Source organism: Gymnogyps californianus, chromosome 2 (assembly GCF_018139145.2).
Source record: "Gymnogyps californianus isolate 813 chromosome 2, ASM1813914v2, whole genome shotgun sequence".
NCBI classification, from domain to species: Eukaryota; Metazoa; Chordata; class Aves; order Accipitriformes; family Cathartidae; genus Gymnogyps; species Gymnogyps californianus.
The window spans coordinates 29,385,882-29,411,689 of record NC_059472.1 but is presented as its reverse complement, the minus strand read 5'-3'; the positions used below and the strand labels follow the sequence as shown (position 1 = coordinate 29,411,689).

At 38.7% G+C, this 25,808-nt stretch overlaps 1 protein-coding gene across 1 annotated transcript; it reads left to right on the top strand.

Annotated features, from left to right (window-relative positions):
• The first annotated feature begins 2,322 nt into the window (after positions 1–2,322).
• On the top strand, positions 2,323–23,386 carry ATP6V0D2 (ATPase H+ transporting V0 subunit d2). Its single transcript, XM_050892466.1, has 8 exons — positions 2,323–2,452; positions 9,751–9,922; positions 11,803–11,981; positions 14,701–14,780; positions 17,626–17,703; positions 20,968–21,144; positions 22,507–22,584; positions 23,118–23,386. The coding sequence occupies exons 1-8, from the start codon at positions 2,323–2,325 to the stop codon at positions 23,277–23,279; spliced, it is 1,056 nt and encodes a 351-aa protein (XP_050748423.1). The 3' UTR covers positions 23,280–23,386.
• Positions 23,387–25,808: the final 2,422 nt, after the last annotated feature.

Sequence of the window (25,808 nt, the reverse complement as noted above, 5' to 3'; positions counted from 1 at the left end):
GGAGGCCTGAATTCAGCTGCTGCGAGACATTACTTGTTTATGTAACACACACTTTAGAGATGTGTGGGTTAAAGACAAACATTGCTCTTAGTGTACACAATAATGAGTCCCTTGTATTATTACCTCTCTTAGTTTCTTTCCCTTGAAAAAATAAATATCAGAGGTTGTCGAGCGAAACACGCTAGAACAATGATGACGACAACAAAACAAAAGCAAGTTTAAGTTAAAATGTGGTTATCTTCATGTGTCAATAAGGAAGCACTGACAGTAGTCATGTATCCTGAAATATCTCCCTGGCTTTTGAAACATCATCAACAAACTTCTTCTGACAACTTCTTGCACGAGGAGGTTCTGAGCACTGCTGGCATGCAGACTTGGGAGACAAAACCAAATTGTTTGTGTGTGGGAGGGAGCTGTTTTATTTCTGTTGTCTAATAAGCCTAATCTGTCTCATTCTTCTTTAGCTGGGTTAACTCTGCAATGCTAAGAACTGACCGACTTAAAACTGTAAGCCTAATTTACAAGGAGCAAACTTCAATACTCTAGGCACCATTTGAACTCCCAACTAATAACAGTTTGCATATCTGAGCATGTGATTTTTTAAAATATCTAAATGCTGTCATTATTTCCCCTGCAGTTGGTTACAGGCATGGTAATAACCAGCCCGAGACAACTTTAATTTGACCCTCAAGGTGCTGGAGTATTACTCCCCTGGCTCAGCCTGGCCAGCCAGCTGGCTCGTGGCCACTTCTTGCCCATTGGACGCTCCTGGCCAGCCAGCCAAGAAGCCAGCTAGCTAGTGACCTTCCTAGAGGAGGTAGCGGGTGGCTGCTTGAGCAGCAAACGCCCAGGCACCTTGTGCCTCATTGTATGGCCTGCAAAGCCTTGCTGTGCCAGGAGCAAGGCAGTATAGACAGGAATCACCTGGTGAGTACCAAGCTGTCACCAGTCTCTCAGCTCCCAGAATACTGGAGAAAGTCTCACAGTCACAGCCTTGTCCCTGTGGCTGCCGACTCACAACTCTCGCTGCAGCCACATATCAGCACAAGGGATCAATAGAAAAGCCAAGCCGCATGTCTTCAGCTGACACAATACACCAAACGTGTTCAAAGCACCGGAAACTGAGTCTAAGTGTTGAGATACGGATGGCAGACAGCTGTTGTAGTTTCTGTTGCTGGTGTTAACCCTCCAACCATGCAGCAGTCTTCAGACACCTCATTGCAATGTTCCCAAGCTCCAGTTAACTACGTATCTAAGTATCACTTAGTGTGCAATAAGACTTTCCCTTCCAGCAAAGCTTGCAGGCATGTGTTGCATACGCTAGTGAATTTAGGGAGAAAAAGGACTTTTTGTGTTGATTACAGAAGCATAGCCACTTTGAACTGTCAACTTTGGGGCACCTAAATCTGAAAGGCAGCAGACTTAACAGTTCAGTATAAAAGTCACTGATAGATTTAGCAGTTTCAAGTTTATATTGAATCAAAATCAGGAAGTCTAAAAGGGTCTAAATTTGCATTATTAAAATCAAGATTCCTACTTTTATAATCTTTATTTTGTAAAAGTATGAGTTATTTCCACATCTTAGTGAATATAACCAGAGTATTTTGATTGGAACTTGGACAAACTATAGTTTTGAGGTCAGTTCTGGATACTCACTTTAAAGGCTAATGAAAGTCAAACCCTTCAAAGACCTTTCACCTATGGGCATGATTGAATGTTCACTGTAATTATTAGAAGGACCTTATAATTCGTATACATATTTATTGAAAAAGATGAGCAGTAGAAAATTTCCAGCAATCAATCACAAATGTTAAAAACTAAAAGGTATACAGAGACACTAAAAAACTATCTAAGTTCCTTGAATAGGCTATATTCTACCACAGCCCACCATTTTAGTGCAGAAATATTTTTTCAATAGGTATTCACAGATAACTTCCTGTTTATAATACATTTAAGAAATGCAAAAATGCTATCAAGCTTTGTAATATGCTTTCTCATTCTCCAATCAGTACAGACCATTCTTGTAAGCAATGGTTAAATCTTATACTTCCTTTTTGGCTTCTCTTTCAACAATAATAGGTTCATTTTCTGGCTCTGACAGGAGGGAGTTGGATTTGCTGGCTGGCTGTTTTGTAAGCATCAACTATATTGGAACTACACTAGGAGCAAGAAACAGGAAGAAACCAGTTGGTAAAACACAATCATAGGCTGGCAGGAAATCAGTGACTATTTGTCACTCCTTCCAAAGAGGAGGAAAACAGTTGGTGGGAGATATTCAGTACCATCAAGTATCCAGCAGAGAGATTACATCTCCTTTTCTCCATGCCGGGATACTCAGAGTTTTACTTCAATGTGGACCATGGCTACTTGGAGGGTCTGGTCCGAGGGTTCAAAGCTGGAATCTTGACAAGCGCGGACTATGTCAATTTAGCACAGTGCGAGACACTAGAAGGTAAGTCTGCTGGTTTATTTTATTTAGGAAGAAATACTATTGCTTAGACCTTTGAGGAAGGGAAGGTAAAAGACTGAAGTACCGAGAGCTTACCTTAAAAACCAGAGATAACCCTGATGTCCTTTCAAGAACTGTTCTCATATTTAAGTTAATAGCTTTCCACAGAAATTACCCTAAGATTGTACAGACTGTGATTTGCAAAGCAATCCAGATGATGGGATTTTCTAGTTTACTGATAAGATTTGGAAATCTCATCCATAGAGTTGCTATGGAGATTGGTAACCTTCTCACAGATTTTAACCACACTATAGAACTGTTCAAGTATAGAAGTTTCATATCATTTCAGCTGGATAAAATAGTTCCCAAAATCTTATTAAAAGCTTACCATTTGGCTCTGAGTTTCTCTATAAAAGATGTAATTTTAGTACTTTATTACCTCATGAGTTTTAGGGCAGTGGGGGACATTCTACTTATCAGGAAGAGAAAACTAGACTTCACAAAGATAAAAATGAACTATTCTCAAGCTTAAAAAAAAAAAAAAAGCTTTTTTCAAGGTGACTTTGCCACAGTAATAAAGAGAACACACATTAGTTTCCAAAACAGCTCTCTGTGGCCAAGACTGGTCACAGCCTGATGAAGACAGACTTGTACAAAGAATCATATGACATACCTCTAGACACTTGGCAGGAAAAAAATGCAACAGAAAAAAATCACCTTTCTAAAGGAACATAAAGTTTCTTTCCCTGACTCCAAAATAAAAGCTATGATTGTACACTGAAATAATTTCTATATCATGGAATATATTAGATTAATTTGAAAAAGGAACAAAGAGAAATAATAAGCTCACTCTTTTAAGCATTGGTTGCTTTGTGTATGCAGTAATGGATTGGGGGAAATGAGAAGTGCAGAACCTGATGATTCCTACATACAACGGAGTTTTGAGGCTAAACTATTAATATAATGACAACATAAGTCTGGGAAGGTTGCTTGCCATTCATCTTGCAGATTAAAACAACTACATTTAAATAGCTACATGTAGGTATTTACCTGTCAGCAGGACAAAGTTCCTCTCATAGTTAAGAGATTGTCAGTACAGTCAATGGGATCTAGAGACTATTCAACTGACCAAGTGCATGTACCTACTTCAGCTGATAAGCTGGAGAGCTGTATCAGCTCTCCATTTCACACAATGGCAGTTTAGACACACAGAACACATGTATACACTTACTCTGAGAATTGAAATCTATTCCTTATGTCCGTTGGACAAAATCAATACTTTCTGTAGCCTATTTGCACCAGCAGTTGTGATCTATGCAACTTAAAGACTCTACAGACACTCCTGATACTGTATGTAATTGTTTAAGTCAAAAAGTCCTGCTGAATGAATATACAGACTTCAGAAAAAGCTAACAGAGCTTCAAACATCTGTAAAAGACACAAAGGACAGAATGATGGGATTATTAAACCTTGCTTTTACTCCACTTGTCTCTGCAGAGGAGCTCAATAAATGATGTCATCAAAGGCTCCATGAAGACAAAAAACCCCATGAAATCCTGGTTACTTCTGAGTAAGATGAAAATATACAGGTTTAAATATTTTTTAAAACATACAAGAGAAAAGGATTTCCCTCATCATTCCCAGAAGAATACTTGCTCATGTTAAGTTAAGAACAGTTAGAAAAACCATCTAAATTTTAAGTTATGCTACAAGAAAGTTATTTACAACCAGGAAGTAGTTTTCAAATATTTCTGAGCTATATAAACCTTCAACATTATTAAGAGCATGCAACAGATGGACAGATCACAATAGAGGGATAAAATCCTTTTCTAAGTAAGATTTATAGTAGAAAGAACAATGACTTTTTTATTTTTGAACCTTCTTCTTTCTAATGTTCATTCAGTTTTAGAATGCAAATTATTTCAGCAACAGAAGCAGCAGCCTTCATCAACCCACCAACACGCACATCTCTATTACCCACTCACTTCCCTTTTTTCTCTATTCAGCTACATCTCTTTCTCCATTGTAAAATTTTCTACTTCTTTTAGACAACTAACAGATTCCCACCAGTTATCTATCAAATGTATTATTCATAATGAAAATATAAGAAGTATTGGATTTGTACACGAGGCTAAATACACTTATCTCTCTGCACGTATAGGATGCTGTAATACTGAACTTGCACCACGAGTGTACAGTGCACCAAAACCACAGACCCTTACCTCTAAATTAAAAAATGGAGCTTTATGCACACATTGTATTTTGTTTCCAATTAAAAGATCCAGCATGTGGATTTGTACTGTAGTACTATTGTGCTTGTCCAATAGTGCCTTCAGTTCATGTCTTCACATTAAAAGGTAATAAATTTACCCCATTCTGCATTCTGTGGCATAGCACCACACCACAAAAACTGGCCTAAGTTAAAAACATTATAAATATGCTAAAACGAACAAGCAGAAACAAAATCGAAACCCATAAATAGAATCAAAAAGATCTTTTAATTTCAAAGTGGTTTTGATATGTCTAGAGGGGAAACCATAATGTCAGTACAGAAGAACCACAAGAAAAACTGTAGGTTAGTGCTTTACATCTGCCTGATAATCACAGAGTAAGTATAACAGTGAGAGGGAATGAAAAAAAGGAGGATGCTAATTGACTTACGATACCATTGTGTCCTCTCAATTCAGGGCCACACAGAGAGGAGAAGAGGCCTTCAGCTTAACTTAGACATCCTTTTGGGCTTGTTTGAATTATTATAATTTCCATGGATCTACCTTGTGGGCTGCAACACTGGCTGAAACCTCTGCAACACGGCATGCTACTAGTTTGGCCCTATATGTCATCAGGGCCTATACCTATGGCCCGTATGTTTCAGGGGAATGGGATCCCCCGAGGAACACTGCTGGCAGTCTTTGAAGTAGAATATGGGCGGTGGGTTTAAATGCAGCACTTTATTCTTTCCTTGCTTCCTTGTGTGATGGAAAGACTACTGCTCCCTAGAAGGGAGACCATGTCACAGAAGGACAAGCAGCCCAGCTCTGCTCCCACCAACATCACTGAAACAAGTTCACTTAACTTGCCAGAGCCAGGACACACCAGCACACGGTGGCTGAAATAACAGTGTAACTGAAAACTAGGGGTAGTTGGCTATCAAAGTGAGGAATCAGGCAAGACACCATGTGCTTGATGCCAAGAGACCAGGTTAATGCTTTGTTCAAATTCTTGCAATACTCCTCCTTTCTGATCAGCATCACTCCTGTCTTAACTGCATTCATCTTAAACTAGTCTCCCTCTGCGCATTAATTCCCTTTAGACATACTGTTAGTTGTATTTGGTTGCTGCTCAAGTGTGAGTAAAACCATGTGATTTAAAATCACGTGATTTAAAATCACATTATGTAAAGTCATACATTTCCTACATACGATTTTCCTGCATATAATTGTATGAGGAAGTAGACGATGCAGATGGATGGCAATAATACTGACGGCTGAAATACAGGAATTTTCTTTCCTAGGGATCTTGCGGACATGCTGAAAAGCCCAGGGTCTTGTATAAGTCTCCAAGAGCCCCTGAGAAAAGGAGCAGCTACCATCACTAAAAGGTTTTGGTGAACAGGAATGTCTGAGGCCCCTGTAATGCTAAGCCATCTACTCCTACCAGGTCACCAGGTCATGTTACTAGTACAAGTGTCTGACTCTGTTAGTCCCCAGGTCTTATTTATGCCAACAGGAAAGAGAAGACTATAATTTAAGACCAGCAGAGCAGTCTCTGAGCTGCACTGAACTCTATCATGGTGTGAACTCTGATTATGACATTTCTGGTTGATAGTATATGGTATTGGAGCTTGTGGATGACTATTTTCTCAATTGTTTTCGCCAAGGCCATGATACAGGGTTGAATATTGCTTCTTGCATACAGTATGCATGCTGGCATTTATTAAATCAGTTAGAAGAAATACTTCTATAAAGCAGGCTGTGGAACTGACAGGGTCATAAATCCAATATTCCTGGGCATAATATTTCCTCTATAGCTTTTGAGAGCCAGGTGGGGCTATTTAATGTGTTACAGCTAATATTTTTCATGCCTTACCTTAGGGCATGGTTTCTGAAGCCACTCAGTCAATCAGAGAACTGAGAAAGGTAACACAGTCTTGTCAAACTACTCTCAATCAGCAGTTTTGGTTTCTGTTCATCTCATGATGATGTTAAACACACTTCAGAATGGTTAATACTTGGGGCTGATATTTGGGTTTTGCAGTCTGCTTTAGGTACTAAACCCCTGAAAACCACTGTGTTTGAAACACATTTACAGAGTGTGACTCAAGGTAGATATCAGTGGTTCATCAGAAAAGGAATCAAGGAAAGCTGGAGTTCAGCTCTCTGCATGTAATGAAGTAGTATTATCTAATTCCACCATATGCCAAGTATTTTTACCTTCTTTGCAATGAAAAGAGAAAGTAAAAATGATCAGTTTTCATAGGAAATGTAGATGCGATACGAAAATAGTAGTGATTTTTTAAAAAGTTGATCTTACATATTTAGACTCATTTCTGGGCATAATTCTGCATTTTTATTTATCTCTTAATCTTGCTCACCTTTCTCTCTTTTGTGAATTAAGTGGTTTTCTTTTTTCATATTTGGATTCTCTTTCTTCTTCCTACATGGAAGCCTGTACTGAAACTATGACTATTTCCTAGTATCTGGCTCTGACCATTGAAAGCCCAATTACCTCTGCCTTCTTTTGTCAACAGTTTTGTGATCACCTATATAATTCTAAGAAGCAATTAGTTTACACACTGGTAGCATAAGTTCAGTCTGTTGCAGTAAGATCCAGAGAAATGCTAACAGTTCCAGAGCACTAGCTGAGAAAGGCTGTCCCATCCAAGAGTGTGTTGATGTGATTTGATATGGATTTGATGGATGGACCATTTGGTGGATAAGGAATTGGCTGGATGGTCGCATCCAGAGAGTAGTGGTCAATGGCTCAATGTCCAGATGGAGATCAGTGACGAGTGGTGTCCCTCAGGGGTCTGTGTTGGGATCAGTACTGTTTAATATCTTCATCAATGACATAGACAGTGGAATCAAGTGCAGCCTCAGCAAATTTGCAGATGACACCAAGCTGAGGCGTGCGGTTGACACGTCTGAGGGATGGGATGACATTCAGAGGGACCTGGACAAGCTTGACAAGTGGGCCCATGTGAACATCAGGTTCAACAATGCCAAGTGCAAGGTCCTGCACTGGGCTGGGGCAACCCTCAGTATCGATACAGGCTGGGGGATGAAGGGATGGAGAGCAGCCCTGCAGAGAAGGACTTGGGGGTACTGGTGGATGAAAAGCTAGACATGAGCCGACAATGTGCACTGACAGCCGGAAAGCCAACCGTATCCTGGGCTGCATCAAAAGAAGCGTGACCAGCAGGTCGAGGGAGGTGATTCTGGCCCTCTACTCTGCTCTGGTGAGACCCCACCTGGAGTACTGCGTCCAGCTCTGGAGTCCTCAGTATGGGAAAGACATGGACCTGTTGGAGTGGGTCCAGAGGAGGGCCACAAAAATGATCAGAGGGGTGGAACACCTCTGCTATGAGGACAGGCTGAGAGAGTTAGGGTTGTTCAGCCTGGGGAAGAGAAGGCTCCAAGGAGACCTTATTGCAGACTTTCAATACTTAAAGGGGGCTTATAAGAAAGATGGGGACAGACTTTTTAGCAGGACCTGTTGCGATAGGACAAGGGGTAATGGTTTTAAACTATAAGCATGTAGATTCAGACTAGATATAAGGAAGAAATTTTTTACAGTGAAGGTGGTGACACACTGGAGCAGGTTGCCCAGAGACATTGGAAACATTCAAGGTCAGGTTAGATGGGGCACTGAGCTACCTGATCTAGTTGAAGATGTCCCTGCTCATTCTGGGGGGGCTGGACTAGATGATCTTTAAAGGTCCCTTCCAACCCAAACCATTCTATGATTCTATGATTCTGTAATTGTTAAAGTGAGCTCGAGTGGCAGCCAACCTGCATATAAAACTCTGAGGGTTATCTATCTCAGTAAGCTAGAGTGCTAGACGTAGGAGTTTGAATTCACAATGTACTAGTTCTTTTGCTTTAAGTCTCAGTGTAGGCAACCTTATTGCATACTAAGAAAGTATACACATGGGGAGATAGGAAAGAATAGTTACTATACTGATAAATGCACACCTTGCTAACTGCATGTTAACTTCCCTTACAGGTACACCCTTATTTCAGTCAGTGGGAGTGTTGCTGTCCTTTTCCCTAAATATCACTTTGGATTTTATCTGGAAATCTAATCATTATGAATGCCCAAACCATATAATATTATCCCAATCTATAATTTACAGTAGTTTTAATACAGCATTTGAACACAATTATGCAATATAGCAGGGGCTTTTCTAAAAGGAAATGTTAAACTGCTTTGAACACTAAGAACTGATTCAAATTCTTACTTTTGCCTCGTGATGGAAAATGGCTAGCAGAGGAAATACGTCAAATGAACTCTTTGATGTTACGAAAGCTTCTTTCAACTTTGCTATCTAATCAACTCATTTTCCTCCGTTACCAGGGTTGGGAGCTCAGACAGAATATGTCATGATAACCCAAGTTTCTGGAACAGCTTCTTAGGATCTGGTAGTCACAGCCATAAATCAGGCAAAGCCAAACCAGAAATGCTAAGAGAGTGTAACTCTGCCCTTTCAAGTGCTCCACTGCAGAAGCCATTTGGAGCCCAGAATCTGAGCCAGGCAAGATGTGTTCTCTCCTCTTCTTCAGGCAGCCTGATAACATGAGATTATAGTCTTACCTGAGATTTAAATGTTTCATATGAAAATTTAAGATCTTAACAAAGTTAAAGGATGATTCCTATTGATGCCTAACAGTCCATAGGAGTGCAGGAGACAAAAAAACTGGCGTGCTATAATGGTGCAAATCAGTGAAATCGAAACATTGAACAAACCTGATTGGGAAGGGGCTAGGGACAGCAGTAATTAACACTGTGCCTGGTGTGGCTGGAAATGAAAGCTGCTGGTGAAACTTCTGACAAAGGCGTAAATTATTTGTGCTTTCCTGTGTCATGCAGTAAGTCTTACTGGTAGAAGGCAGTACAAATTTGCATTAATTACGCATTTACTCTATATTAAATCTATGCCAAAAACTTTTCAGTAGAGTACGATCAGGCACTTAATATGAAAATATAATGTTAGAAGTTAACATTTTAAATGTTTTTTTATTTGGTTTGTAGACAATATAATGACAGTTTAGTCTCATGATCTTCCCTGAATCTAATTCCAGATCTGAAGTTACATCTACAGACTACAGACTATGGCAACTTCTTGGCTAATGAAACTGGCCCTCTCACTATTTCCACCATCGATGATAAACTGAAAGCAAAACTACTCGTGGAATTTCATTACTTTAGAAACCATGCTTTTGAACCACTTGCCACTTTTCTGAATTTTATCACGTAAGTAGTATTACCACATAGCTTACCGCACAGACTAAAAAAAAAAGTACAATTACAAGTTAAAACAGTGTAAATGCATCGTACTGGAATTTCTATTAAGTTTCAAAATAGCAAAATTACTTTGATACTGCAACATTTACATACTTTATTTGCTAATTTAAGTTCTGAAAATATATATCTATGAAGAGCTATTGTCTTTGCAAGCACTTATTTTAAAGAATACAAGCAGATTTTTTCTGTGTACAGTGGCAGGAGGAGTGGTAGAGATTGAGAAAAATGGTTATCATTTTCAAACATCATTTAAGTCAGAGAACTTGCAAAACTTAAGTTTGTGGGGGTGACTCATGCAAGATTAGCAATTTCGTGATGTACAGGGCAGCGATTTAATTCCTAGGCATGTGGCAAGTTCTAGCCTTTTTTTAAAGGGGGAAAGACAACATGTCATACACCTACCATACTTTTTATACCATTTGAATTTTAAAAACAGAAGAACTTTATGTTGCGTATTGCAAGATACTTAGATCCAAGTAGCTTCTTTTAACAGTACAAGTGCTGTTTGATGCCAGATAAAGTTCCGATCTCAGTAAAATCATAAACAGATAAAACTTGTAAATGAATGGCTTAACTTTAAGAACGAGGATTTGCTTTACAACAGTATAAGAACATGGCTTAGTGAAATGTCAGCAGGATATTTTACCTGTTTACTCCCCTTATCTTTTTCATATATTATGACAAGAACACTAGACTGTTCAGCTTACTTTCAAGGAGTATTTTTATCATAATAGCAAAATAAAGTATCATTGTTCTTTCTTTTTTTTTTTTTTTTTGGGTCAAGTGTAGCTGACCAGTTTTAGGCTAATATATCAACAGGATCTTAAAGATTGCCCTAGGACAGCCGTGACCTGTAGGCATACAATGTTTACATTTTGCTTCAGGGAAATGAAAGTGAAAATATGAAAATTATGGCAGCTCTTTTCTCACACTGATTGGCATGCATGTGTACATATGTATGCACAAACTCTGCACACTGTTGTTTTTTAATAATGGAGACACTAGTTTAAGATATTTAACACAATTATTAAATCATTGAACTACATCTCACCAGATCCTCGAGCCCCCTCACAGATTTTGTGTGAGATTATATTAATTCCTATATGTGTCTAGCTGTGTTCTGAATCAACAACACAAGCTGAAGATTGGCATCCTTGTTATAAGCATCCCAAGGGAATAGCTTTCCCATTTCCAAGTCACTGACAAAACTCCTATCATCGGCCTCTCTGACAGTAGAACTAGTAAGAAGCTGACAGAAAACTTCTACTGAAAAGAAAACTTCTAGCAATAAAGAAGAAATCTGTGAGAACCTGTTCTTAAGTTTCCTCATGGGAGGATGTTTAAAGCTGAGTGAGAAGGCGGCCCTAAGATTGGTCCATCTGCATGAACTCCGCAGTTTGAGTGCCGAGATTCCCACACACTTGTTCTCTGTCCAGATGGTCTATATGAAATAACAAAATCCCAAACTAGAGAAGCTGCTAGCTCAGGTGAATTACGTTTTGATACCACTCATTGTCACTTGTTACAGCGAATCTACATTTCACAGCTGTTATGTTTATTACATTCATGTTTCATTTTCCCCTTCTTTAAAAGTGTCTCTTTTCCAAACCAGTCATGTGGTTTAAAACTAGTACTGTGTTACGTACTTGTGATTTAAAAACTTGTTTTTGATGAGACATTGATACAGAGTGAACACACAAACTTGCAAGTACTGTGGTCGTTTCTGACTTTAGTATTATTACTAATTTTCAAAAATCTTGGTTTTGTATTTTTTCAAAGGAAAGTTCATTATAAAGATAAATTTCTTTTACTTTTTCTTTCAAATACAGATACAGCTATATGATTGACAACGTAATTCTTTTAATAACTGGCACATTACATCAGCGGCCCATAGCTGAACTTGTTCCCAAGTGCCATCCACTCGGGAGCTTTGAGCAAATGGAAGCAGTCAGCATTGCCTCAAACCCCACTGAGCTGTTCAATGCAATTTTGGTTGACACACCATTAGGTAGGAACACTAAATTATTTCTTATTTGCTTCTTGAAACTACTCATCCTGTATTCTTAAGAATATCTCGGATGGATTAGCATGTTTTCCACTGGATATGCTGTGTTTTGGTAACACAAAACATGAAGTGTGGACCAAGCACTTCTGAAGTGGTGTTCAGGACATTTTCTAGTAACATTTATTAACAGCTTCTATATCAACCTTGGGTAGCAGACACAAAGAAAACATGCTACTCAAGAAGCGTAATGGATATCTTTTATATCCGAAGTAGCCACTGATTTAGAGCATCTAGATCTTTACTTCAACACCTGCATCTATAATTAAAAAATGTAAGATGAAATCTTGCCTATCCCTCACTAAGGATCAAGGAGCAAATAGTTACTAATAAATATTAGATGTTGTGGTAGAACCTAGATTCCCTCTTGGGATTTGAGCATGATTCAAACACAAAGAAAATCCCTATTTTGAAGAACTAAATCTAAAAGCAAAACAGACTGAGGGTTGGGAATGTCGCATTCTGAAACTGGAATGAAACTCTACTCAATGTGCTGCACAGCCAACATGAACAAAAACTAACAAGTTGTGGGGCAGTGCTGGGAAGGGTACTGAGAACAAGATGGAACTGGATGGATATGAACATATATGAAACCACTGTGTGCCCTCATCTTGAGTACTGTGAGTGGTTTTGGGTTCTGCTTCTCAAGAAGACGTAGTGGGTTGGCCCCAGATAGAAACCAAACTCCCACCCACCCACTCGCTTACCCCTCTGCCCCCAGCACAATGCAGGGAGAAAACAGGGGAAAAAAGGAGCTTGTGGGTTGAGATCACCTACAAAGTACTGTGGCAGGCCAAACAGACTCAACTTGGGGAAAATTAACTTGATTTATTGTTGATTAATACATACATACTTAATTACTGATCCAGGCATTAGGAAACAAATAGAAAAGAAACATTCACACACTTAGGGAAAACACCTTTCCTCCCCCCTTCACCACTCCTTCGCTCCAGGCTCCTCTCCTTTGCCCCCTTGTTATCACTGCAGGTTACACGCGGTCTCTTCAGAGAGGCAATGAGCGGCACAAGGACGGGGGGGGAGTTTACAGTCAGTATGTGGCGGTTTCTCTCTGCTGCTCCTTCCTCCTCACACTTATCCTCTGGTCCGGCATGGGCTTTCCATGGGCTGCAGTTCCTGTCAGGAGTATCTGCTCCAGCGCAGGTCCTCCACAGGCAGCAGGGAGTACCTGCTCCAGAGCCATGGAGCGACTCCTCCTCCTCTGACCTTGGTGTTCCCTCTGCTGTTTCTCAAAATTTTTTTCCCTCCTCCTCTCTACAACCTGCGATTTTTGCCCTTAAATATATTTTCCCAGAGGCGCCACCTGCTTGGCTGAGGGGCTCAGCTGTGCCCTGTGGTGGGGCTGCTGGAACCGGCTGGAACCGGCTGTGTCCGGCACGGGGCAGCCCCAGCCTCCTCACAGAGGCTGCCCTGCAGCCCCTGCTGCCAGCGCCTGGGCACCGACACCCCGTACCGTGAAATGAGAGAAGGTACAGAGCAGGACAGCTAAAATGAACAAGGGGATAGCGCTGCCGTGTGTGGACAGACTAAAAAGGCTAGACTCCAGTTTGGAGAGGACAAGGCTGAAGAGAGATATGGACAATGTTTACAAAGTCCTTAGGGCAGCTGTTTGTCCACAGTGAGCTATGAACTGTTGCTTTACCAAATCCTTTAGAAGACCAAATCCCAGCAGAAAACTAGTTTTAAAACAGGTAAAATAAAACACTCTTTTTACACGCTGGTAGTAAATTTCTGGAATTTTTTTTGCTAAACAAGTTTGTAAAAGCAGAGAGTAGTATCAGATCTTTGAAAAGATGGGACAAGTTCACAGGCAATGGATCTACAAAGAGATACTAAAGGGAACTATCAGGGCTACATCCTCTAATGTTCTTCATCCAAAATCTGGAGGCTGAAAGAGTAGGAAAGGAGAAGACTACAAAACACGGCCATGCTTACATGCTCTCTCTAAATACCATCTTCCATTGCCACTGTTTGAGACAATACTATCTGTCATGCAGCACTGGTCTGCCCCACTGGCATAATTTAGGAACAGTGAGGGATTGGCATACTTTTATCAGTTATGAATACAGTATTTTTAAGCAGTCCAGCTGCACAAATGAACTTCATCCTCTGCATCTCTGTTCAAAAGCTTGCTCTTTAGCCAGTTCTGCAGAGGACCTGGAAGCACAGATGGTCAAGGTCAAAGCTTGTGCCCCTTACTAGTTGCAACCTGTTGCCTTTCCCCCACTACAGACATACCCAAAGAGGAAGAGGGAATATAGGAAAGAGGATTCTCCTTAACAATTGTGGAATACCTGCATGATTTAAGACAGAAATTATCTTTCATGTTCCTCACTAGAAAATCTCCCTAATGCCCAAACCATATACTTCAGAGAAGATTAGGGCTTTCATTAGCATTTCCCATCTGATTCTCTCTGGAGATGTGGACTCTGGCTGTGGCACTGATTGATTCCCCTCACAGCAGATTCTCATTAAAAAGGAGGGAGTAGGAGGATAAGGGGAAAATCAAGAGGATTTATCTTCCTCTCTGTTATATCACTCTTTCTTGTACAACAGAAACCTCAGATCCTTGTGAAAGGCAATAGACAAGAGATGCATATTATCAGCATGTAGATTTATACTGCAATATAATAAACTCTGCTTTCAGCTGATTTCTTTCAAGACTGCTTGTCTGAAAATGACCTGGATGAAATGAACGTTGAAATAATGCGCAACAAACTGTACAAGGCAAGTTCTTGCAACATAACGATAATACTTGGGGTTTTTCAAAGTGTCTCAGAAAAGGAGGTCAGTATCATTAACCTTGTTTTATGGATGGGGAAATAGAAGCATGGTGAGATAAAGCAAGCTGTCTAAGGTCACCTGGTTGATGACAAGTCCAGGATTCAAATCCAGCTCCTTTCATTTCTACTCCACTGTTTGGAGAGTTTTCAAATTTTAGGTCTGCATCCAAATTCTAATTTAATATCTCATTAATGAAAATGCTTTAGATGTCAGGCTAATATCCAGATCCATTTGTTTATGAATAACTCAGTTATCCACCAAATGCCACAGAACTGTTAGCTCCTAAGTGAGCCTAGACAGGCTTTTGGCTAACATTTATTTTTATTGATAAAAGCTAGATTTGATTTGAAAGGGTCTAATTGCTTTGAGTCTAGCTAACATTGTTTTTACTGAAGGGTTTTGTATAATTTTCTTCCTTTTAAAATTGTCTTTAGCATTGCTACAGCACACTGCTGTAAGGATATGCATATAATGCGTGCCTTGCATTTTCAAAGTACTTCACAAATATTAGCACACAGGTCAATACTCTTAGGATGGTGTCGCGGTTTAGGCCCAGCCGACAACAAAGCACCAGGCAGCTGCTCGCTCGCTTACTCCTCCCCCGCCGGTGGGATGGGGAGGAGAAAATACAACGAAAAGTCTTGTGGGTCGAGACCAGGACAGGGAGGGATCACTCACCAATTATGGTCACAGGCAAAACAGACTTGATTTGGGGGAAAAGAGATCAATTTAATTTGTTACCAATCAAATCAGAGTAGGACAATGAGAAATAGAACCATATCTTAAAAACACACCTTCCCCCCATGCCTCCCTTCTTCCCGGGCTCAGCTTTGCTCCCGATTCCTCTACCTCCTCCACTGCCAGTGGTGCAGGGGGGTGGGAACGGGGTTGTGGGTCAGTTTGTCACATGCTGTTTCTGCCGCTCCTTCCTCCTTGGGGGTAGGGCTCCTCACACTCTTCCCTTGCTCCAGCATGGGGTCCCTCCCACAGGGGCCAGCCCTCCATGGGCTTCTCCAACGCGAGTCTTTTCCACGCACTGCAGTCCTCCACAAACTGCTCCAGCGTGGGCTCTCCCACAGAGTCATGGCCTTTTCCGGGCCCAGCCACCTGCTCCGGCGTGGGGTCCTCCACGGGCTGCAGGGGAATCTCTGCTCCACCATTAACCCTCCATGGGCTGCAGGGGGACAGCCTGCTGTCTCACCAGGGGCTGCAGGGGAATCTCTGCTGCAGCGCACCTCCTCCCTCTCCGTCTTCACTGACCTCGGTGTCTGCATGGCTGTTTCTCTCACATCCCACTCCTCTCTTCACTGTAGCTCCTCTTCTTCTCTTCTTTTTCAGCCGTCTTTTTCCCTTTCTTAAACATGCTATCACAGAGGCGCTACCACCGTCGCTGATTGGCTCGGCCTTGGCCAGAGGCGGGTCCGACTTGGAGTCGGGGAAGCTTCTAGCAGCTTCTCACAGGAGCCACCCCTGTAGCCCCTCCCCTGCTACACAAACCTCTGCCGCACAAACCCAACACAGATGGTCTCTTTAAAGGCTATACATATTACATTCCATTAATGGTTCCTCCTGGCACATTCTCTCCAAATTCTTTGTTATCTTTCTTTAACAGTGGATGCCCCGGACTGCAGGAAGTATTCTTACAGTGATCTGATTACACTAGAGGGAAAGAAAAAAATTCTTCTGTCTTACAAATGATATTTATAAATTCCCAAGCCAATGTTTGATTAAATATTCTGCTACTTCCTCTCATTCAAAACAACATCAGTTATGCCCAAGTATTTTAATTCTTTCACAGTACTACTAAACTAGATACTCTTTTTCCATTTGATAACATACAGATTTGATTCTTCTATGCTGTGTGGATGACCATATATTTACACTTATTAAATCTATTTTTTTGTTTTTTCTTCTCACTCTTCTAAGTATCAGGGGGATCATTCTGCAGACAGTTCTAAATTATTAATATATCCTTTCTCCTCTGCTTCAGCTGTCAATGATGTGATCAATTATGTTTCAGCTCTACTATCAGTAGCACTATAGAGAACCTAACGCATAATCCCATGCAGCAGATCCCCCTTGAGACGTCGCTACTTAAAATTCAGTTAATTGCATAGTTAGTGACAGCTTCTTTTAGCAAGATTGTGTGAAGTTGTAGCAAATGAGTTTTGATAACATAAATGTTCCCTAAGACAGTATTTTGGGGGATGGAGAGGCAGGGGGACAGCATCTCTGAGATATTTAGGGTCCTTCCTGCACAGGTATTTTGAAATGGGTCCGAAGGCCAGAATCCTTAATAGACCAGAGGGCTGTGCAGACCAGTATTACAGAAGCTTTGCCTGCTGTTCTGTCCTAATCCAGGGTTTAGGGTAGAGCAGTAGGGATTAGTTTGTGTATCCTCATAGTGCTGGCCCAACACTATGGGCATATTCCCAAATCCCCTCCTCCACACTATAAATGCAGAGTTTCCTTCAGCCATCTGCTTATTATGCAGTGGAAGCTCAATGGAGCTCAAGAAGTTCCTTCTTTAGAGAGCAAAGAAAACATAATATTTGTCCTATCACAATTTTTGAAAACTTTTGAACCCATAATGTAATAACAAGACATTTGCATTTTAATATTTCAACTTTCAATCTAGCAAAGTAATTAAGCACATACTTGAATTTAAATTCATAGGTACAATTATCAAAGTTAATGGAAGTATTTAAAAATGAGGTTCATGACTATATGCTGTGCTGGTCCAGGTCTTAAGTAGCATTTAAAATATTTCTCTTCTTCTTTCATGTAGTCTTATCTTGAGGCATTTTATAAGTTTTGTGAAAAACAAGGTGGTACTACAGCAGAAATAATGAGACCTATTCTTGAGGTAAGAAAAATTCAGTCTTTGTACATGAAAGTACTCCACAATGTTTTCATAGTTAGGTTACTTTGTTCTTCCTGATCCTTTTCTCTCCATTTGCAAAGTTATCTGTCAAATGTTTGCTTCTCTTCTGAATAATAACTGTTTTTCTAAGATGTAATGAAGATTTTATTCTAGGATAACTTTTACCTCTTGACTAGAGAAGCAGCTAGACCATTACCAGGGAGGAGTTAGCCTCAGTTGATATATTTCTATAACAGAGAGCAGAACAGAATAAATGGTTCACTAATCTCAAACTGTTGCCCCTTAACATTTTTCTGTATTATGTAGAAAAACTAAAAGAGTGGATTATTCTTACACCTCCTAGCTCAAAATTAAATTTGGGATAGCTAAGGTCTGGCATTACTGTATATTTACTAATCAATAATTTTTAAGCTTCATGGCACTATTATGTTTGTTTACTCTCCTATTAAAATTAATGGTTGAAATTAGAGTTGAGTGACCTTTGGAACTAGTGTCACACAGAAAAGTCCAATATTCCATGTTTTAGTTTTGTTTCAACTCGGAAAAGTTTAATATTTATTTTTTCCATAACATACAAAATTTGTAACATCCTCCTCCCCAAAGCATACCTGCAGCATAGCAAATGATATTTTTGTATCTGTTATTGTAATAAAAGATGCAGAAATTCCTAAAACTGTGTTCTCAGCATTCAGCTCCATTTTTTTTTCATGTGGTTTATCATAATTCTTTGCAGAGTTTGAGAGCCAGATCACCCATTTGCTTCCAGGGGCCCTTTTTTCTGGATAAGCAAAACTTACGCCCTGGAAACTGAACAAAATTCACTGAGCTCTGATGATATCACACTAAAAGTTTGCATTATAGGACAGAGATAATAACCCTGGGAGCTCACCCCTGAAGGAAGAATGAGCCTAAGTTACATCTTACAAAACAATGTCCTAACGGGGAATGCAATTTCATATTTTATTTAACCAGGTCATAATGTTTCAGTTTATGTTCTAAAGAAAATATTCTTAATCAAGTTAAATTGACCGGAAATTAAGTATTTTGACTATTCTTTTCTGAAAAATAAAAATCAAGATATTGGCTGGCAGAGGTAAAGACATTTCCCACAGTTGATTCAGATTTTTCAGAAAGTTCTTTTTTAGCTAGAAATTCATGCTGAGAGCAGATTACTTACCAACATTAGTTTAAGCATGTTGTAAAACTCTCTTTATGCCAGTGGTAACAGTTTGGTCTATGATAAGCTTCTTTAAAGTCCCTATCTAATATCAATCAGCTAGGAGGATAAACTTTTCTGTAGAAGATTTCCTTTTCTATAACACTTTAATAATCTGAAGACACACACAGAGCAGATTGCTAATAGTTGAATTCACAAAAAGCCAAAATTTAATTATTCAAAAGAATACTTGCTATTTATTCTGTAATCTTATATGTAAGACTACCAGCCTGACCCTATCAGAATGAGGCTGAGGTATTTAGTTCCCCTACTCCTTGACCACCAGTCACAGTGCCAACCTTCCACGTTAAAAGTACTGACGATCTCTCTGCCACCACGGACAACAAACGTTGCATGTTTAACCCTGAATCTGGCAAGAAACTGCAGGACTGCACTGCAGCTAGTGCTGTGCCTGTTATTAGGGCCCCATGCTAATTCTCAAGTAGCAGACATGCTACTTCAGTTTCCCATATGGAAACTAAAGCACTTAGGAAACGGTCATCCTGTGACTCCACCTCTACCTGCAGCAATCAAATGGCCCAAGTAACTGCCTCATGGCCTTACTCACTGTGGACAACCTCGTGCCAATAATTTGATGAATTGAGAGGTCTGTATGGATGGGACTGATCCTGCAAATTTTCTCAAATGGGGAGCCACCATAAGTAGGCCCCAAACCTGCTAGCATTAGTTGCAATTGCATCTGAGCATGCTTTTTTTCCAACAAAGTATTACAAATCTAACGGCTAGATTCTACATGGCTTTAACAAGTTAAAAACCCAAAGCATTTGTTTTGTCCTTCCAAAACAGTTTCACTAGCGCTGATATACCTGTTCATATTAATAAGGCAAGTGAAATTTGGCCCTGTTATTCATTAGCTAGAAATCTTTTCAAGCACACTTATTTTCTTCTCATTATTTCTCTATTGTTTACTCATTTTCCTTACTCTGAAGTGAGTGCTAGAGGGTAGCTGGGTCCCTGTTACAGTCTGTTCCAGTACACAGGAGTAGGATCTATGAATATGTGCTTAACTGCTAAAGTTGTAGAACTGTGTTGCAACTGCAGTCTTATTATTCAACAGAAAAGAGGACCTTTCTGCTTAAAACAGTTCAAAAATTCACAGCATAAGCAATTTTGCAAGCTGCCTAAAGTGTGCATATACTGTATATGCTTCACTCGGAAGATTTTCCTGTGTAAGGAATGTGAAAGTAAGTAATAAAGAAATAAAACCATAGTCAATTTAGATTGCAAGACAGAATAGATCTAAATCAGACAGAATTGATTAAGATTATTTTTATTTACCATTACATTTTTAATTCATACTGTAAGAATGGCAAGTGAAATTTTGGCTTGTACAAAAGAACAGCCTGAGATCTAGACATTAGAATGACTTTCAGTCTACTGCTGCAGGGAAAATACAGATACTACAGCCATCTAAACCTGGCAGAAGAAATATAGCCTTTGATTCTATGCATTAAAAATTAACTATTATTTGAAACACTTGAAAACTTTAACTTGGCAAGTAAACAGCCCCCACCAGCTTATTAAATTATCATTTTGAATATGTGCATTCAGAAACTATTTTTTTTTCAGAATTTCCATTCAATCTTTACTCTCAACAGCACTCTGAGTTACCCCAGAACAGTACTATTTATTCTTGGTCCTTTCCTGTATTCTTATTTATAACAGTATTATTTCATAACTTCAGAAGGGTGTGTGAGGAGACTTTTTGTTGTCAACATCTGGGTAACTAAGTAGGAAAATGAGGAAGTAGCAGAGATGATATTTTCAGTACAAAAATCACAGAATAAAAGCTGTGCTTGCAAAACATTGTTTGATTTTCTAGTTAAAATTTAACAAGTATTTGCAAATAAGGATTTACAGTTTTTAAAATCAGGTATGTTTCTAATGCTCTGAAGTCCATTTTTTTTTAAGTTTCTATAGTTTAGCTTACTGAAAAAACCCATAACCTCACCTTAATTTAGAATGAGATCTCTAATAACACCTCTTTATTCTTTGTTTTGCATATTAAGTTTGAGGCAGACAGACGTGCCTTTATCATCACCATTAATTCATTTGGCACTGAGCTGAGTAAAGATGATCGAGAGAAGCTGTATCCAACCTGTGGAAAACTGTATCCAGAAGGCTTACACCTGTTGGCCAATGCAGATGACTACGAGCAAGTGAAGTGTGTTGCAGATTACTATGCAGTATGTAATCCGATTTCTTAAAACAAAAAACCAAAATACAAATACTTAACATCTCTTGATGGCAGCAAAATTTTAAAGAGTATTCACATAAGTTAAAAGCATTTTTGAGAGAGAAAAAAATCAGCGAAGATACAAAAGATCCCGTAAAGATGTATATGGGATCAAAGGCCTTTGATATGAAGACATAAGATATATTATTACCTTAGTGCGATACAAAGGTCCTCTTACAGTGATGTTTAAATAAGACCAAATCACATTCCAGTAAACAAAACTCTTCCTACTTCATTAACCCTCCCCAAATTGAGTTTCACTTCACAGCTGCTGCCTCCAAGATTTTGGAGCAAAAGCATGTCATTTTAAAATGAGCTGACCAAACAATTCATGATGTCACAGATGAGTGCAAACCTGATTTATTGCTAGTGTACCGTAAAAATGCCCTTCTGAAAAGTTTTCTCTAAATCACTGATTAAATCAAAGAAGTAGATGAAGTAGTTAATATTGATGCGACTAGTACTGTTACTAAAGATGACTCAATCTGCAACACTTACGCTATGAATTAACTGTGGTACTCTGACTACCTATAATATTTAAGCTACCTCCAAGTAGGTACACAAAACAAAATGATGTCTGGTCTACTGCTTTTTCCACAGAAGAAACAAAGCTGGAGATGCACATCTGTTCCTGTGCATAAGCAGAATGTTAGAAGCATGTGTCACCATGTCAATGTGGTACAGAGCAAGTCTATTCATGTGATGATGGGATATTTAGATTAATTTGGGAACCATTGTACTAGACCTATACTGCACTGCTACTTTACAGGAAAAACAGAGAAGCAAATTACACAGAAATGTGACATGTTAGAACTGAATTCAAATATATCTGTGCAGAATACTCCAGGATGACATATCAGACTAATGGATTTAGATACAATATTAACGCAGATAAAGCAAATCCAGCTGAGTACTGGAAATAAAATGAGCAGCCATGAGAGGATCAGAGTTCAGGGTTTTGGCTCCATTTACAGCTCTGGCTGTACTATTTGTACAAGAAGTTCAGTGCTCTCTGTCCAAAGGAGTGAAAGGTCATGTGTCATTCTACAGTAAGTCTCTCCTAGTGCCTTCAGTAAATTACTATAAGTTGTAGGAAATAACGGTAAGAAATACAAGAACAAAATGTGATTTTTCTTTCTTTTGCTGACTATATGCTTTTAACTTTTAATTTATGTACAACTGTAATCTATACATGAGTTCTATACAGAAAGATTGCTTAATGTAGATTAATTAATAAAGTAATGTAAGGTATCTGTGCTGCACAGAATGCAAAAGTACCTTATTTCTATTGGGTGGTTGTCTATGCTTTTAGGAATACAAGGCTGTGTTTGAAGGTGTAGGGAGTGGCACTGGAGAAAAGACACTGGAAGATGCATTTTTTGAACATGAGGTAGGAGCTTCTAACCTTAAAATATCAAATGAAAGTTACCCACCTGGAATAACATTTAAAACAAGGATGAGGTACCCGGCTTTTGATTCTACTGTACTGCATCATTCAGCTTTGTATTCAAGAACACAGTATTTCTATGGCTGCCAACATTTGGCTGAATCAAAATAGAAGGATTTACCTTTTTAAAAGAAATAAATCTCAGGACATTCTTCCGAAGACTAGTTATAGAACTGTCAACCCTGACAGCATATCCAAAAGCCATCTCATATAAACCGCTTAATGAAATTTGTTTTGAATAGTCTACTGAAGAAGGTATTTCACCACTGTCCTTTACTTACCTGTAATGTTGCTGTAGTCTATTACCAAAATTAATCCACAGATGACATTTCAATTATATTTATACTCAAGAGAGTCCTAAATATAGTCATGGTTGCAAAGTTACATAGAAATCTTGATCATAAAAGCTACCATATAAAAATCACATTTGCCTACTTTAATATTTTATCATAACACTTGTTTCATCTTTTCCACAGGTAAAGCTGAATGTGCTTGCATTCAACAACCAGTTTCATTTTGGAGTATTTTATGCCTATGTAAAGTTAAAGGAACAAGAATGCAGGAATATTGTATGGATTGCTGAATGCATTTCTCAGAGACACAGAACCAAAATTAACAACTACATTCCCATTTTCTAAATCTGAGAATTTATAATCCTACAATGCCTGAAAAGATGCATTATTTCATAGAAAAGAAGAAAAATCTTATTTCAAAAGTTAACTCTTATCAGATGTTTTAAATTGTATTAACGATCCTGCTTATATACAGCAGTGTAAGAAAAAGTAATGCAATTAGAGATACGTGTACTTTATAAGGAAATAGTCATATATAAACTTATTCATAGTTTTTCTTGGTAGATTTGTTCCCCACTGTGCTTATTTTAATTTAATTGATCAATAAAACTCCCTGCAAGGTCTTACATACATATTCTTTCTCTTTTGTGGAAGCAAGCTTTATATCTATGACGTCTGAAAAGCTCTTTAATGGCCTAATTTTGAATTAACGGTTTTCTCAAAGGGCCAACTAAACCACTACTTCTGTCTTACACTTATGATCTTCTTCATGGCATGCAAGACTGTATGAAGGACTTAATACACAAATAAGAGAGAAACTTTAGGCTTACTCTGAGATTCCCCTTAAGGAATCTCAAGAGAGAGCTTCCTGAACCTTTCTCACTGTGGCACCTCTCTGCAGCTAAATGTAAGTAAGTAACTTCATTTTCATGAAAATGTTTTCACTTATTCCTTTATGGTCACATGAGGAGCACCGTCAGTGTCAAACAATGGGTGTCTGCTCTACTCCACAGCAATACAAATATCTCCTCCCAGCACACCAAAGACACTGTCTTCATGTATGCACTAGGGAAGATTATGAAACATGAATGAAAATACCAGCCAAGTCTGTATCAGTTTTATATCAGACACAAACAACACCAGCTCTGAGCTATTTGAGGACCTGGCTAAGATTGGTAACTAAAAATAGAGCAAACAGTTGAAGCCAGATTGTAGCAGGACAAGATTAATTCTGCTGAAGAAAAAGGAAGGATTTTGAAAGCCATATCAACATTCTGCCTTCCTGCTCCATTCAGAAAATTTGCCCTTTTATCTTTGAAACAGGCCATACCTTGATTTTCTGCATGACTCCTTAGCTTCAGGCTGCACAACAGCAAACCTCAATCTTCAGCTGACTATGCCTCCAGTAACACGATACAGAAATAAAATCCATTTCCTGCTGAGTAGACAGAAAAATAAAATATATCTGATGTCAACACCTCAGAATTATGGAAAACATTCAGGCATCATGGTTTTAAGGACTGAGATATAATACATCTCTCTCTATAATATATACATGTGCACATGCATTCATACATAAAAAATAGAAAACTTCACCATTTTTATAGCTAAAACCACACTTCTTAAATTGTAAACATAACCAAAGGGTTACATCCCAGAACATCCCATACTGATTTAATAGAGAATTGAGAAGATTTTTAATATTTTGTTTTTTTGTGAATCACAGAGAACCTTACATTATTACTTTAAAAAATACTTCCACAGAGTTTCCTTTAGAAATAATTTAGTAGGAATTTAGAAAAATTGACTAAAAAGAAATAAGTGTATAAGAAAAGGATACAAATCTTATTTCTATATTGAGGCTTCTTTGTTTAGTAGATCTAGTAATTCAGAAGCAAAAAAAAAGAAAAAAGAAACTGAACTGTAAGATTTGTGGATTGCAATTTCATTCTGGCATGTGTAGTTGCTTCCTTGCACTGCTTTTATTATCTTGCATTTCCTAATTTGTATTTCCCAGTCTAATCTGTGACCAACGCTTTCCAGTTCACACTTATATCGCAAACTATATCGCAAACTATTTCACAAACTGCAATGAAGAAAGTAATAGGGCTACATTCTCTCAAATTTGCATTTTTCCATATTTTTTAGTAATTGCATTAAAAAAATTTGTTGTGAGCAGAAGAATAACAAAGTCAACTGGTCTGGGACACAGAAACTGAATTCATACAATTCAGCCTAGTGCATGAATACTTTTTCTGTACTCAATCGAGCCTCCCTACTTGAACAAAACAAATCAGCTGGCTTTCTGCCAAGAATTTTCTGAAGTGATTTGAAGGGGAAAGAATCTGCTCTCCACCCTAAATCATTCTGTGCCAGGGAAGATATGCAGCTGCTATTGCTACAGTCTGTGGATACTGTTGGTTCAGAAGGAAATGAGCAGGAATTGCAGCTTACATGATTGTGTTGTCAGCAGAACTGGTCTTTAGACTATGGAAAGGACAGCATCAGCGTTGATTGATGCTTTTTTCAAAACAACTTTCTAGATACTGGCTAAGTAAGGACAGAATGTCCTAGGCGTCGATTGTATTCAATTTAAGAATGAGCAAGAGAAGCAACAGACTAAGAAAGGAATTGGGACTTTAAAGTTATAAGTCCTCAAACACCTAGCTTTTGCTATAAATAATTTACATTACTCTCTTGTTAGTAAATTAGTCTTCATGCTGGTGCATATATATATATATACACACACACACAAATATATATTAAAAAATATGGTCATATATAATCTCTAACAAGATCTTATAGTGGAAGTCCAGATCACAGAATCACTGCTACAAGCATCATTAACTTCTTAATGATAGGGGATAACCTGTA